The sequence below is a fragment of the Eptesicus fuscus genome, chromosome 3 (assembly GCF_027574615.1).
Source record: "Eptesicus fuscus isolate TK198812 chromosome 3, DD_ASM_mEF_20220401, whole genome shotgun sequence".
Taxonomy (NCBI): Eukaryota; Metazoa; Chordata; class Mammalia; order Chiroptera; family Vespertilionidae; genus Eptesicus; species Eptesicus fuscus.
In genome coordinates this window covers 16,215,063-16,228,309 of record NC_072475.1, presented here as the reverse complement: position 1 = coordinate 16,228,309, position 13,247 = coordinate 16,215,063, and the positions used below count along the sequence as shown (strand labels likewise).

General features: G+C 36.1%; 1 protein-coding gene across 1 annotated transcript in view; it reads right to left on the bottom strand.

The window, feature by feature from the left end:
- TMPRSS15 (transmembrane serine protease 15) overlaps positions 1 to 13,247 on the bottom strand; it is a 105,838-nt gene that overhangs the window by 43,740 nt on the left and 48,851 nt on the right. The window contains exons 11-13 of the mRNA XM_054710925.1: positions 8,675 to 8,780; positions 8,231 to 8,381; positions 6,181 to 6,316 (exon numbers count right to left, since the gene is read on the bottom strand). Coding sequence (XP_054566900.1) covers positions 6,181 to 6,316; positions 8,231 to 8,381; positions 8,675 to 8,780 — 393 coding nt within the window. The remainder of the gene's footprint in view (positions 1 to 6,180; positions 6,317 to 8,230; positions 8,382 to 8,674; positions 8,781 to 13,247) is intronic.

The window sequence follows — 13,247 nt, the reverse complement described above, 5'->3', positions numbered from 1 at the left end:
TTTGGGAAGATGTGTTAGAGCTGGTGGATTAAAATTGTCTCTCACACTGGTGTGGCTGAGTGGTTGAACGTTGACCTAGGGCACATGCCCGGGTTGCGGGCTCGATCCCCGGTGTGGGGTGTGCAGAAGGCAGCCGATCAATGATTCTCTCTCATCATTGATATTTCTATCTCTCTCTTCCTCTCCCTTCCTCTCTGATATCAATAAAAATATATTTAAAATAAAATAAAATTGTCTCTCCGAGTTAGTTGTGTGTTAGAGACTTGGTTTTCTCATATATAAAATAGATATACATTAGAGATTTTCAAGGTTGTTTTAAAAATCAATAACTTCTTAAGTATTTTAAAGGAATGAATTTTCCAAGACTTCTGTTCAGCAGAGAAATGCTATCTACTGGACAATTACCTATCTACAGGTAATATGTAGGCAATTTATGACAATTGCCTACATATTACCTGGAATATTCAGTATTGGTTTTCAATGCATACTTGTAAATTAGGTAACTACTATTTCTATTTTAAATGGATAACTTGAGCATTTGAGGTATTCAATTGCTTATGAACGCTGTGTACATTCACTTAGTGTCAAAGTCAAAACTTCAACTCAGTTAATCACAAGTTCATCCCACAGCACGTTCCTATCTCCTATTGGGTTGATTAAACTCTGAATCATTTTGACCATCTGGTCCGAGCCACGGGCAGAGTTTAGACTGAGCCTCAATAAGTGGCGCTTGATGTGTATATGACATATTCTTGATGGATATAGACAGAGAAGGAGGGAAGAAGGGAACATAAATGAAAGCATTAACAATTAAGGTCAATCATGAATAGATCAGAAGGGAGGACAGTCCTGTACACAGGACACTGAAGAAGGTATTTGAGATATAGAAAGAGTGATAATGGGAACAAGGACAGGTTCTCCCCCTGGAAAGGGTGAGAGAGAGGCTGAGGAACTCGTATGCTCCCACAGCGGCATTCCTGTCCTTGATTTTGTGAATAATTGTCTTGCAAAGGTTTCTGTAGAAGAATCTACTACAACCTCTTAACTCCCATTCATTTAATTTTAATGAATCTAAGTACCATGAATTTCCTTCAATTTTCAATGAAACTCAGGGAGAAGAGAGTGTAACTGCAGAGACAAAAACAAACAAACAAACAAACAAAACACTGCATAGTGAAGACTGGAGAAAACCAGTGCCTCCTACTTTGCAAGTTCAGCCATAGCCAGTGTGGCCAGTTGGGTTTTTGTTTTATTTTGTTTGTTGTTTTTTATGATGATTCTCATTTTCTCTTCAGGGAATAGGAAAATTTCAAAACCAGCTACTCCTACTGGCTGACATTTTAGAGAATGTATTGAATTTTCACATAACTAAATGCTTAAAAGTACATTACATGTCAATGAGTAGATAGGACTTAAATAAACATACAACCAGAACCCAAATGTTGTCCAGTGTCGCTGTTAAGCTGTCAAGGCAGGCAATTTAGATAGCATTTCTCCGCTGAACAGAAGTCTTGGAAAATTCATTCCTTTAAAATACTTAAGAAGTACTTTTTGAAATGCATTTCAAATATATCAAATAACTAACCAGTGGGATACATCTCTGATCCTTAACTTGATAACAAGTTTCAATTACCCTGAATACAAATAACTGCAAGGAATTGACAAAAGCACTTTCAGCCATTCTACATCTGATGACACCATTTATTTTAATGGGGTGTTGCTGTAATGGAAATGCAGCTTGTGCTTCTTAGTAGAGGAGCCAAAGACTCATGAAATGTAATTCGGGATATCACAGTCATGCTGTGTTATTAGATAAACCATCTCCATCCCGAGAAAGAGTTAAACAGCCTGTCTGGTACAGGGAACTCAATTCAACTACACTTGTTAAACTCTTCCATTACTTTTTTCTTCGAGCTGTTCTTTTGATTAATTTCTTACTATGCCAATAGGGGCCTCTGACATGTATGAGATGTGTGTCAATGTAGAGACATTTATTATCAGGTGAAAAGGTGGAGAGCCCAACTTTCATTTAAGATAAGAAGGTTCAAATTAAAAATGTTTGGTAAAAGAAACATCATTATCATAGTAATACACAGTCATACAGTATCGCAGAAAATATTTTGAAAGTTAAAGTTGCAATATAAAATCTCTCATCCAAATCTGTGCTTAGTTTATGACAATAAATATTTCTATGAACAGGTTCTAGGGCCCAACCATAAAGGTAATGTTTGTATTCAATTTATGACAATAAAGTTCAATTGTTATTCTTTATGGTTTAACATTGTACTTGTAATAGCAATGCAGCCAAAGATAGCTCTAATAAGTAGGCAATTCATTTTAAAAGTAAAAAGATAAAAAAATAAAGTAACCCAAAACACACTTATACCAAAGTATATGAGTAAACTTAACATGCATTTGCTAGGGGTTTGAATATCAAGTCACACTAATAATAAGAAAGGCAAGCAGTTCTGCTGAAATATGAGAAGGGAGGCCCTGGCTGGCAGCCGGCAGCTGCTAGGGACCCTACCCATGCATGAATTTTGTGCACTGGGCCTCTAGTCAATTATAAGAGAGGTAGATAGGTACTGATTCATTTCTACATGAAGAACTAAAATTAAGTTATTTAGCTCTAAGTATAATGTCATGCCTATAAAACTCTACAAGTAAACATTTGTTTTGTCTTTGGAAATGAAAAATGGCTTAAGAGTGACCAAGTAGAGCAAAACCTGTAGAAATAAAGGGTGACTATTAAAATAGCTAAAACTATAGTTTTTTTTTTCTTTTCCCCCCTTAATTACTTTTAACAGTCACAAAAACAAGTCAGAAGATTAAAATGTGTATTTCTTTTTTTATATACCTATTCTATTTAGTAGGTGTTTTGTCATGAATCATCCCAATTGTGCTGCAAATTAGCTTGATATTTGTGCAATAACATGTTTACTTTTTAAAGTGTTCTCCATACAATACCCACATTTGAATGAATTGTGCCAGTGTCAGAGGTCAAGGATGGATTATAGGGTGATTGAAGTCATAAAATGGAAGAATTCCTGCATTTATGAAAACGGAACTTACATGTCCCCAAACTGGAAATACAGGAGGAAACTGATTTCTTCTACTCAGTTACTTGTCTGGGATTACTTTCTTATTTAAATGCACAATAAGAGCTAAAGAAAGGCTATTAGCCAGTCAGCCAAGGTTTCCTTTTCTTTCTGCTTAAACAAATCAGTGATCTGGAACCAGGAAAGCTCTGCTCAAATCAGAATTTCACCGCACCAATTGCAAATGGCATTAGGATGAAATTGTTCGGAATGCATTTGATGGTAATTAACATTTTCTGCTGTGCTAAATATTGCCCTGCAGTGAAGCATTTGGAAACTGGAACGAGTATTCTCTGGGAAAATTCTGAAGTTTATATGTTAAAATCAGATGGGTTATTCTACCCTTATCGTTTCCCTATTGTTAAAATATGCAGGGACATCTTAGCTCCTTGACATTGAGATATTTTCTTTCTCTCTTTTGACTGGAATAGATATGAGGACAGTATGACTTGTATGAGGTTTTAAAATGGGAAATAATATTTAAAGTGTTATTTATGTATATAATTTTATGTACAAAAATGATCTCAAATTTCCTATTTTAGGTAGTGAGATTTGTTACTTTTAAAATATCAAGCCTATGGCTATGTTGCTTCCACCTAAAATTGTTTTCTTCTTGACGACTTACTGATGAATAGAAGAAAATGCTGGCAGAAAGGATTACAAAGGAAATCCATTGTTTTAAATGATTCTAATATCAAAACAGCAAGATATTGCTAATACTTGGTATCCATAAGAATTATTTATCAAACCAGCAGTGATTTTAATAATTATAATTTGTTTTTTGCATGAAAATGTTTTAGTTGGGTGTGGGGCACCTACACAAAATAAAGTGAGACAATAATTTTTAAACAATATCCCAAAGCCCAAATGATTGTGTTTATGTTGATTTTTTCTCCACTCCTATCCCCATTGTCAAGAATTTCACTTCTGCTCATCCGGTGTGGCTCAGTGGTTGAGCGTCGACCCATGAACCAGGATGTCATGGTTCAGTTCCTGGGTTGTGGGCTCAATCCCCAGTAGGGGGTGTGCAGGAGGCAGCTGATCCATGATTTTTTCTCATCATTGATGTTTCTATCTCTTTCTCCCTCTCCTTTCCTATCTAAAAATCAATAAAAATATACTTAAAAAAAGAATTTCACTTCTTGCCACAAGTTTATGGCCAATATTATTAAATGAGGATGCATGGTACTTTCTGCTTTTGTTTCACTTTTTGAGTGTCTTTCTGTGTCTTATTTAATGCTTCTCTAAAGCCTTCTTCAGTCACTCTCTTCCAAAGTCCTATATCACTTACATCTCTCATCTATTAATTTTAAGGGCACATAACTATATATTGCTTTTAATTTTTATTTATATTAATTATATATTTATTTTTCTATGTATCAATGGTTATTGCTACATCTCACATTTCTTATGTGGTACTTTGTACATAGTAGATATTTATAAAATTTGAAAGAGTGTTTGAACTATTAAGGAATTTACGTATAACCCCTACAAGCATCTAAACATGTTAATACACAAGACAGTAATTATAAATTAGCCTTCTGGTGGGATATAAGTGCACTTTCTATATGGTCTCAGGAGATCAATATGACCATGTAAATACTAGCCTCATCTTAACAGCAGCTCATTTGTAATGTGTTCTCCAATAGCAGTCATTTACCTTTTGAGCTTTTGAGTTGTTAACACCACTCATCTAAAAAGTCTATTTTTTTTTTAACTTTAAGATTGGAAAGGAGGAAAACATATAGTTTTGGAATTAAACCAAATTTAGACAATTTTGCCAAATCGCTTTGCTGATGTGACCACGGGAAGAGTTCCAAGTGTGCTTGGAAGGAAATGGGAATTGGCACAAGTGCTGGTTGTGAGCTCAGCTCCATGACAGAACAGAAACATCCATAAGGTTTGACACAAGCAAAGCTGTGGAGCTGGAGCAGCTTCCAACCACCGTACTCCAAACACAAAAGGGAAGTTTTACATTAAAACTACAATGCAGCCCGGCCTGTGTGGTCTGAGGTTACAGGTTCGATTCTAGTCAGGGCACAGGCCTGAGTTGCAGGCTTGATCACCAGTGTTTATGTTGATATTTTCATAATAGGGGGTGTGCAGGAGGCAGCCTATCGGTGATGTTTCTCTGTCATCAATGTTTCTATCTCTTCATCCCTCTCTCTCTTAAAAAAAATCAATAAAAACATATTAAAAAAACAAAACAAAAAACCGCTGGATGTTCCCAAGAAGGCCTCTTATAAATACAATCAAAAAACAAATAAAAAAACTACAATGCAGTGAAAACATCCCAATTAAGGGAAAACGGGTGTTTTATTTCATCCATTATTATTATTATTATTTCCCTGTCAAATCCCATAGTCTGAAAGTGATTGGAAGTCATTGTTTCCTTTGACATGGATAAGATGAATGGTGTTGTCCCTTTGCCTCTAAATTGTGTTTCCAGTTTGTGTTAAGAGCAAAGGTACACAGAGGTTCCATTTTATTCTTTTGAGTTAAAAGATCCCTTAGGGCATCAGAAAGCTTGGTCACTGCTCAACTGCACATGTTAGTGGCTTCGTGGAGGGAGCACAGTGCAAGGTTTTCCAGTCACCATTTTTGTGACCTAGGTCTGTATAGTCAGAGTCCAGGCCCACTCACTACAATTAAATTATCCTGGAAATGGGCTTGGTGGGTTTCAGGCCAAATCAAACTTCTTTTAAGGACTTTACTGCTCCAGAGGAGTATAAAAATCTTAAAGCTTCTTCCCAAAAGACTATAGGCCATGCCACATGGACAATAGAGTGTTGGCTTGTATTTTAGTGAAAACAAACTGGGAATGAGCACCTTCATTGTTTTCAAAAACAAAAAAGTCTCAAAATTATCATAAAGGTGATGCATAACAATGTACTGAGTGATTTTAATTATGGTTTTATGTATATCATATGTACTATTTTGCTGGCTTCCACTTTACTTATATTTTAAAGTCTTAAATCTCCAGTGAAAAATACTAGGCCAAGTTTAAAAAAATAAGTCAAAAAAGATCTTCCTGAAAATATGAATGACTTAATTAGGGAAAATACACATTAAGGTTACTTACTAGGAAGTTCTGGTGGAGGAGTTGGAACCAAAGTTGGCTCTGGATAAAGACTGACATTGCAAATCCCATATGTTAGGCTAATGTCATCCAATGCGATATCACTCAGGAACTTGTTTTTAAAAGCATTAAAAGACACCTGTAATTCAGAGAGGCATATGAAAGGATTCCACTCTAACATTCTCTGACTTAATTCTTCTTATGGCCCAATATTTTCTGCAGAACCAATACTGCCATCTCCAAATATCTAAGAACAGGTTACTACACTAGGTAATGTTGGTGGATCATATTTCTCAAGGTCTTTGTTCTGCAACCAGCTCCCTCACTCTGTGTTCACGATAGTCTAAATTTTCAATAGTGTCTTCCCTTCTGAGTTAGGTAATATTGCCACAGTTTCTGTCTCTGCCCCTCTCTCTCATGATGCTGTCCTACTCCATTGTACTCTGTATTGTATATACAATGTCCGACAGGGGGAAGCAAACTTCTTCCGGATTCTTCCCCCAACAATATATATCCAAGTAGCTGTCTGCCTTCTCAGAGCATATAAGCCCTGCAGAGAAGATACACTGATTTGATCATTGACATTGGGAAGAGGGGGACAGGGGAAAATCTGAGTACAATTTGATCATTTAGGGCCAGCTGATACTGGTCGTAGTTTACCCAAAAAAGTGTGACATACTGTGTGAGGGTGATGCCCAAAGGACATAGAACTAGACAGGAGAGAAAGGTCCATATGAAATAAATAAATATAACTGAATATCTGTTTTATGCTAATTGCTATGCAAGGTACATACTTTATACTTTATCGTATTTCATTTTCCCAACATTATACAGTCATCTATTCACTCATTCGTTCATTCATTCCACCTACTTCATGGCAGGTGCTATTCCAAATCAAAATGAGTTTGTCCCTTTCATGTTTGTGCAAGCTGAATTTCAAAGACACGTACGTGATTTGTTCAAAATGTCACAACAAAGTGCCAAGACCAAGGTGACAATGTTTATAAAATCTCACGCTGTCACCCTGCTTGAGGAGCTACCTTTGAAAAAGTGGCTCCAGTTTTATTACTTTAAAAAACATGTTCAGTGAGCTGGAGCCAGAACTGGCCACTGCAGTGCTTACGTCCCTGCTTCTGCTAGTTTCTGTGTTCCCTTGAGGTTCCATTTCCTTTACTTTTCCTTAAATTACCATAAAGCCACCAAAGATGGAGAGGAAAAAAAGGACTTCTTAGAATGGAAGGATAGAATCCAAAAAAAGGAAAGAAAAATGGAAGAAATACAGGCGAGGGTCATTGATTATTGCCCACTTTATACAAAGTCACAGGAGAAAACGGAAGGTTTTCAAGGACAACCTCGATCCAAAAATACATCTTCTAAAAGTTATACTCTCTTGTCTGAAGTTGCCCAATTAAAACATTGTTAATTTGGTCAAACTATTAGCCTATATCACCCCATATTTTAATTGCAAGTGCCCTTAGGAAGAGAACACATTAAGCTGTTATCTGAAAAATAACTCACCCTAATGTGAAATAAACGATTGGAGATTTCCCAATGACACAGCCCATAGAGTTTGTTTTTAAAGGAAATGCAGATTAAGTCACAATGAGGCAGGGTGGATGGATACTGACAGGTGTGGATATGCTGATAGGAAAGGACATTCCCCAGAAAAATGCATGGCTGATATGGGTGGTATTTGCAAAAAGTTGGAAGTCTAATTAGGCAGGGTCATAGGAGGACACGGTCAGCTTGTGCTAGGATATTGCTGAAAAAAGCTGAACTATCCTACAAAGTTTCCATGGATTGTATGGCTCTTTATAAGCAGTACTATCCTGAAGCAAATTGTTCCTCAATGAGTGGTTTTTAATAAGTCAATGAATAAGTAAAAATAGAGGCACTCAAAGATTAAAAATAGGAGGTGGATTAGGAAAGGAAAGTGTCTTTGCTATATTTAGAAAATAAATTAAGTTTTTCATCATATCACCATAAACTATAATTATATCACCATTTTTAGAATACATATAAGTGATTTTAAAACAGAAAATATTTTGCCGACCTTAAATTCCACGGTTTCATTTATTGTTACTTGTCCATAATTCCAATTATTCCCATAATTTCCTTCCTTTTGGAAAATGTTCTTCTCCATGTTTTGGTCACTGCTGATATTAATGCTTAATTTATAGACATTTTCACCATACATGTGATACCTAGTTTGGAAACAAGCAAAAATGATTGGATTCCTACAACATTAGAATAAAGGCATTTATGGGTTCCTCTAAATCCTTAACTATCTTTGAAATAGGCCCTTTTCCCTTGTGAGGGAGTGGATGGAGAAGGGGTGGGGAGTCTCCCAACATCTTACTTCTTTATCAATTGGAAAAATAATGGTGAATTTATCAAAACTTGGGATAACATCTTAGAGAAATCTGAGCCTGGCAACATGAGAAAGCCAATGTTACTCATTAAATAATATGGTATTTAACATGGGCCTACAACATACCAGAAACTAAGGCAGACTGGTTCCAAAGTGGGGTTCAAAGGGAGGCTTAAAAGTCCTACTCTTTCTGGTCTCCCTCCTGGTCCAGTTGGGGTGGAAATGTAAAATCCTGTAAAACCAACAAAAATAAAGTTTTTCTTCACTTAAATATTAGTATTTTCATTACATGAGCTATTCATAAGCAGAAAAGAACAACTTTAAAGTGAAAATCTGAGAAAATATATTTAGGTAGAGCAAAAAGGACATTAGATTGAAACCCAGAAGGCACTGTCTCTGGCATAACAAATAGCTATTTAGGAGAGTCACTTCTCAACTCTGGACCTTCCAATTTATGAAACAAGAGCCTTGCACTGGAGCATTACCAAGAATATATCAAAGTCTGACTTATTGATTGGCTTGATGTGATTGTTTCATCATATTATCACGTCCAGATACCTCTTTATTTCCCATTTATTAGATGTTTTAATTATTTCACTCCTTAGAGACCATCAGTCCATGAGGGCATTTAGACATACCAGTGGAATAACTCCTGATACATGCAAGTATTTACAGACTTGAAGACAAAGTAGAGAGTTTCAAAGACCATCAGATTTTTAGTCCATTGACTGTACTGTATTTCTCTAAATAAGAAATTACCTAATTTTATAATGGTTTCATCTTCCATATTCCTTTGAATGATAACTAATCAGATCACAGAGAAGCAGATAGCATGCTAATCCACATAAAAGCTTTCTAAATAGCTCAGGTTACTGAAAAAAGTACTCTCAGATCTGAAATTCATTATTCCAACCAATGATTTTAGTCCTATGAAGTGTGGAAAGAGTTTTTGGGGTGAGACTAACTTGGAACATTTTTTTTAGGGGAATTTAAATAGTTTAATTCTTAGTTTGCAGTTCAGACATTATGACAGAAAATAAGAATCATGTAACAAAATATAAAACAAATATTAGATAAATCTAATTTTATTGAAATGTAATCCTATATAATAAAAGGCTAATATGCAAATCGACCAAACAGTGGAATGATCGGTCCCTATGATGTGCACTGACTACCAGAGGGCAGATGCTCATGGCTGGTGAGCAACAGTGCTAAGGATATCTAACTGCTGGCTGCGGCCCAGGGAGGAGGCCTAAGCCTACAGTCAGACATCCCCTGAAGGCTCCCGGACTGCAAGTGGGCATAGGCCTGGCTGAAGGACCTCGCTGAGTTCACGAATTTCATGCACCAGGCCTCTAGTTCTTTGTAAAATGCTAAAATTTAGTGTTTATTTGAAATCAAGCATCTTCTCTCTTGTGCTTTCCAACATAATTTTTATAGGCAATGTGGTATATAAAATTGACATTTATTTATAACACACATTAAAAGGACAAGGAATGAATAAAAATGCTAGTAGAACTACCAATACATATATCAGAGTATATTTAGAACAGTGAGACAAATAAGTATTTTATCAAGGTGTAATTCTGGGCAAATATATTAATAAATATAATAATACAGTTGTATTCTTTGGATTTAGATTACAAAATATAAAAGAATGCATATTTAACATTTTAACACATTATATTTTATATAATGCTGTAATATTTCATGAGTACTTATTTTAGCTACATCCATAGTCAGTGCTTAATAATTTAACTTATTAACAAAAGTAGTATAGATACAAGGAGATATTCAAGAATTCACTCTCCAAATGCCCAACTCCAAATTCTTTTTGAGTTGACCTTACTTTTAGTTGCTTAGCGTATAGTTGAGGAGGAAATAATTGAAATACCACTGAATGCCAAAAATAAGTACTAAAATGGCTAGCCAATTCAGAAATATTTCTAGTTAGCTGAAATTATATAGCATAGCACATTGTGTTCTTATTTATATATAGCTATGTTCATAGTCAAATTGTTAAATTTGAAATATTTTGAATTTATTGTTTACTTATTAAGCAGTAATATATTAGTTTCTTTGTGTGATTTAAAATCATGATGTTATGAGTTTTATATCACTGTCCAGATAAAACATAATTATGTAGACTGTAGTACCTTATGAATTTTGCACTTCAATATCATTTTCTAGTCATAGTTCTTATAATTCACCAACTTACATGAAGCACTTCTACAAAATTAGATTATTTTAATTTTTCAAGATCCCAAAATTTTATAACTTTTTTTTCTTTTCCTGTTCTTTTACTTTCTCTTCCAATTGTACCTGTCAAATCCTATTAATTTTTGAGGTAATTTAAATCAAATTACTATCTCCTTCAGAAGGCCTCTCTTGGTCTTTGTAATTAGATGTGGCCACTCCTTTTTTTGATTCTCAGTTACAAGTGTACTTCTCTGATGTCACTTAAAACTCGTGTATGTTCATGTCCAAATGCGACTTTTTAAATTTGCTAAAACTTTACGAAAAGAAAAGACATTTGGTATTTTTTTTTTAATGTTAATCTTCACCTGAGTATATTTTCCCATTGATTTTTAGAGAGAGTGGAAGGGAAGGGGAGAGACAGAGAAACATCAATGTGAGAGAAACACTTTGATTGGTTGCCTCCCACACAGGCTCCAACCAGGGAAGGAATCTTTAACTAAGGTACTTGCCCTTGACTGGAATTGAAGCTGGGATCCTTCAATCCACGGGCTAATGCTCTATCCACTGAGCCAAACTAGCTAGGGTGACTTTTGGTAAGTTTTTGAATTCTTTATATGGATTAGCTAAATGTTCTTTAATGTTATACTATGTAGATTCATGTCACACTAATTTGACTTGCTTTTTCATTTTTAAATTTATTGAAGTACTACACAATGATTAAAAATAGATATTTTTCATTACTATATGAGAATTTCTATACTCACATGATAATTTATTTTAAAATCCTTCAACTTTCTTAAACATTTTTGAGAGCTCTTAGAATTAACTGAGAGTCATCTTAAAACCCAGAAAATTGAATACATTTTGTCAATTTAAGCACACAGTGAACCTCTTTCTTGAGCCATTAGGTCTTTCTTATAACATCCTTCTCTCTTTTCTGCTAATTTGTCCCTGACATGACCCTAGCCTTCCCCCACTCAGGATCCCAATTAAAGAGAAAAAGCATGGGATACATGCTGAAGCTGATGTAGAGACAGCAGCAACTCAAGAGATAGTAGAACTTTCTGGAAATTTAGAAATCCTTCTCAAGCCTCTAAAGTCAGCGTCTATTGCCATCAGCCCCACTGTCCCGATGAGGGAGCTGAGAAGAGAAGACAGATAACTTGCTGAAATGGCAGAGCTGAGACTTAAACCGCGCTAAGACTTCAGGGTCTCTATTGTAATGATCTTTCCTACTACACTCTGCGAACCTCCCAGCACCAGAAACAACTGCGATTTCACTGACTAAGGCCAACCAAGTCTGTCTTCTTTGGTGACCTCTACATTTCAGAAGTTTTCACGTTACTAACCTCATTTTCTTTAATTGTTCTGAACAAATGGGCTACTCTGAGCATCCTGAGATGCTGCCCAGAGTCTCCATCAATCCCCTTTGCTTCTGAGAGGTTCAGAGGCACGCTGAGTCTTTAGTGCAGAGATTTAGGAGCTGGGGCTCCACCAGGAGAGAGTGCTTCACAAAAACTCCAAAAGTAAAGGGGCTTCGAAGTGCCTCCCCAAAGCAATGTCAATTCAAAGGTTATCTGCTCCATTCAGACTTCCCTGTCATCTGAAGGGGAGGCAGAGAACAAAAACCCCTGCAAGGATAAGGGGAACACACAGCAGGAGAGACTGAATTCTCTTCCACTTCAGAGGTAGGATGTTTTGACATAAAAAGCAGGTTGGAAGAAAAATGCCCCAGTGGGGTGGGGTGGGGTGGGGAGGAAATGACTGGTAGATTAGAAAATCGCAGGTCTGAGCGTTGGAGAAGACCTATTAAGCCCTCTCATCCATTCTCATTACACGGCTGCCTCTGTTGGGCTCTGAACTGCTCCGACTGGTCTCCCTTTAAATAACTCCCGCTACACGACTTTCTCCCGAGAGACTTCACTTCTGACCCGACTATTTAAAACCTCCACCTGACATTCGACCTGCTTCACTTTGGTCAGTTTCATCTTGTTTCTTCAGTTTTTTAATCTGTTGGCAAGCCGCACCATGTCTCTCCTGTAACATACTTACAGTCTTCACATATCAGTGAAATTATTTTATCTCTTATTCTGATGACATAAAAGTAGAAAAATGATAATTTGGACATCAAAGATTTCAACTACATAAAAGGCGCCTGTCACTGTGAATAGCTATAAATGCTTTCTGCACTTCCCTCTAACTACTCCTGTTCAAGTGGGGGAGAGACTTTTTTTTATTATAGTAAAGGGAAAAAGTGGTCCAATTATTTGACTGTTTCAGGTCAGTCTTCTTTAGAGAGTTGGGGTGATTATCACTTCAGAGTTAGTCTTCAGCTGTGTAGATGACAAATGCATCCACAGAGAATCGGGCCCCGAGAAATAACTTATTCAAAGAAGATTAATTAAGACTATGAATGTCATAATTTTTAATATTAAACATGTTTGGTTTATTGGGATTGCCCACCTATGCAGAGTACATATTGTTTTGTTCATAGGTCCAC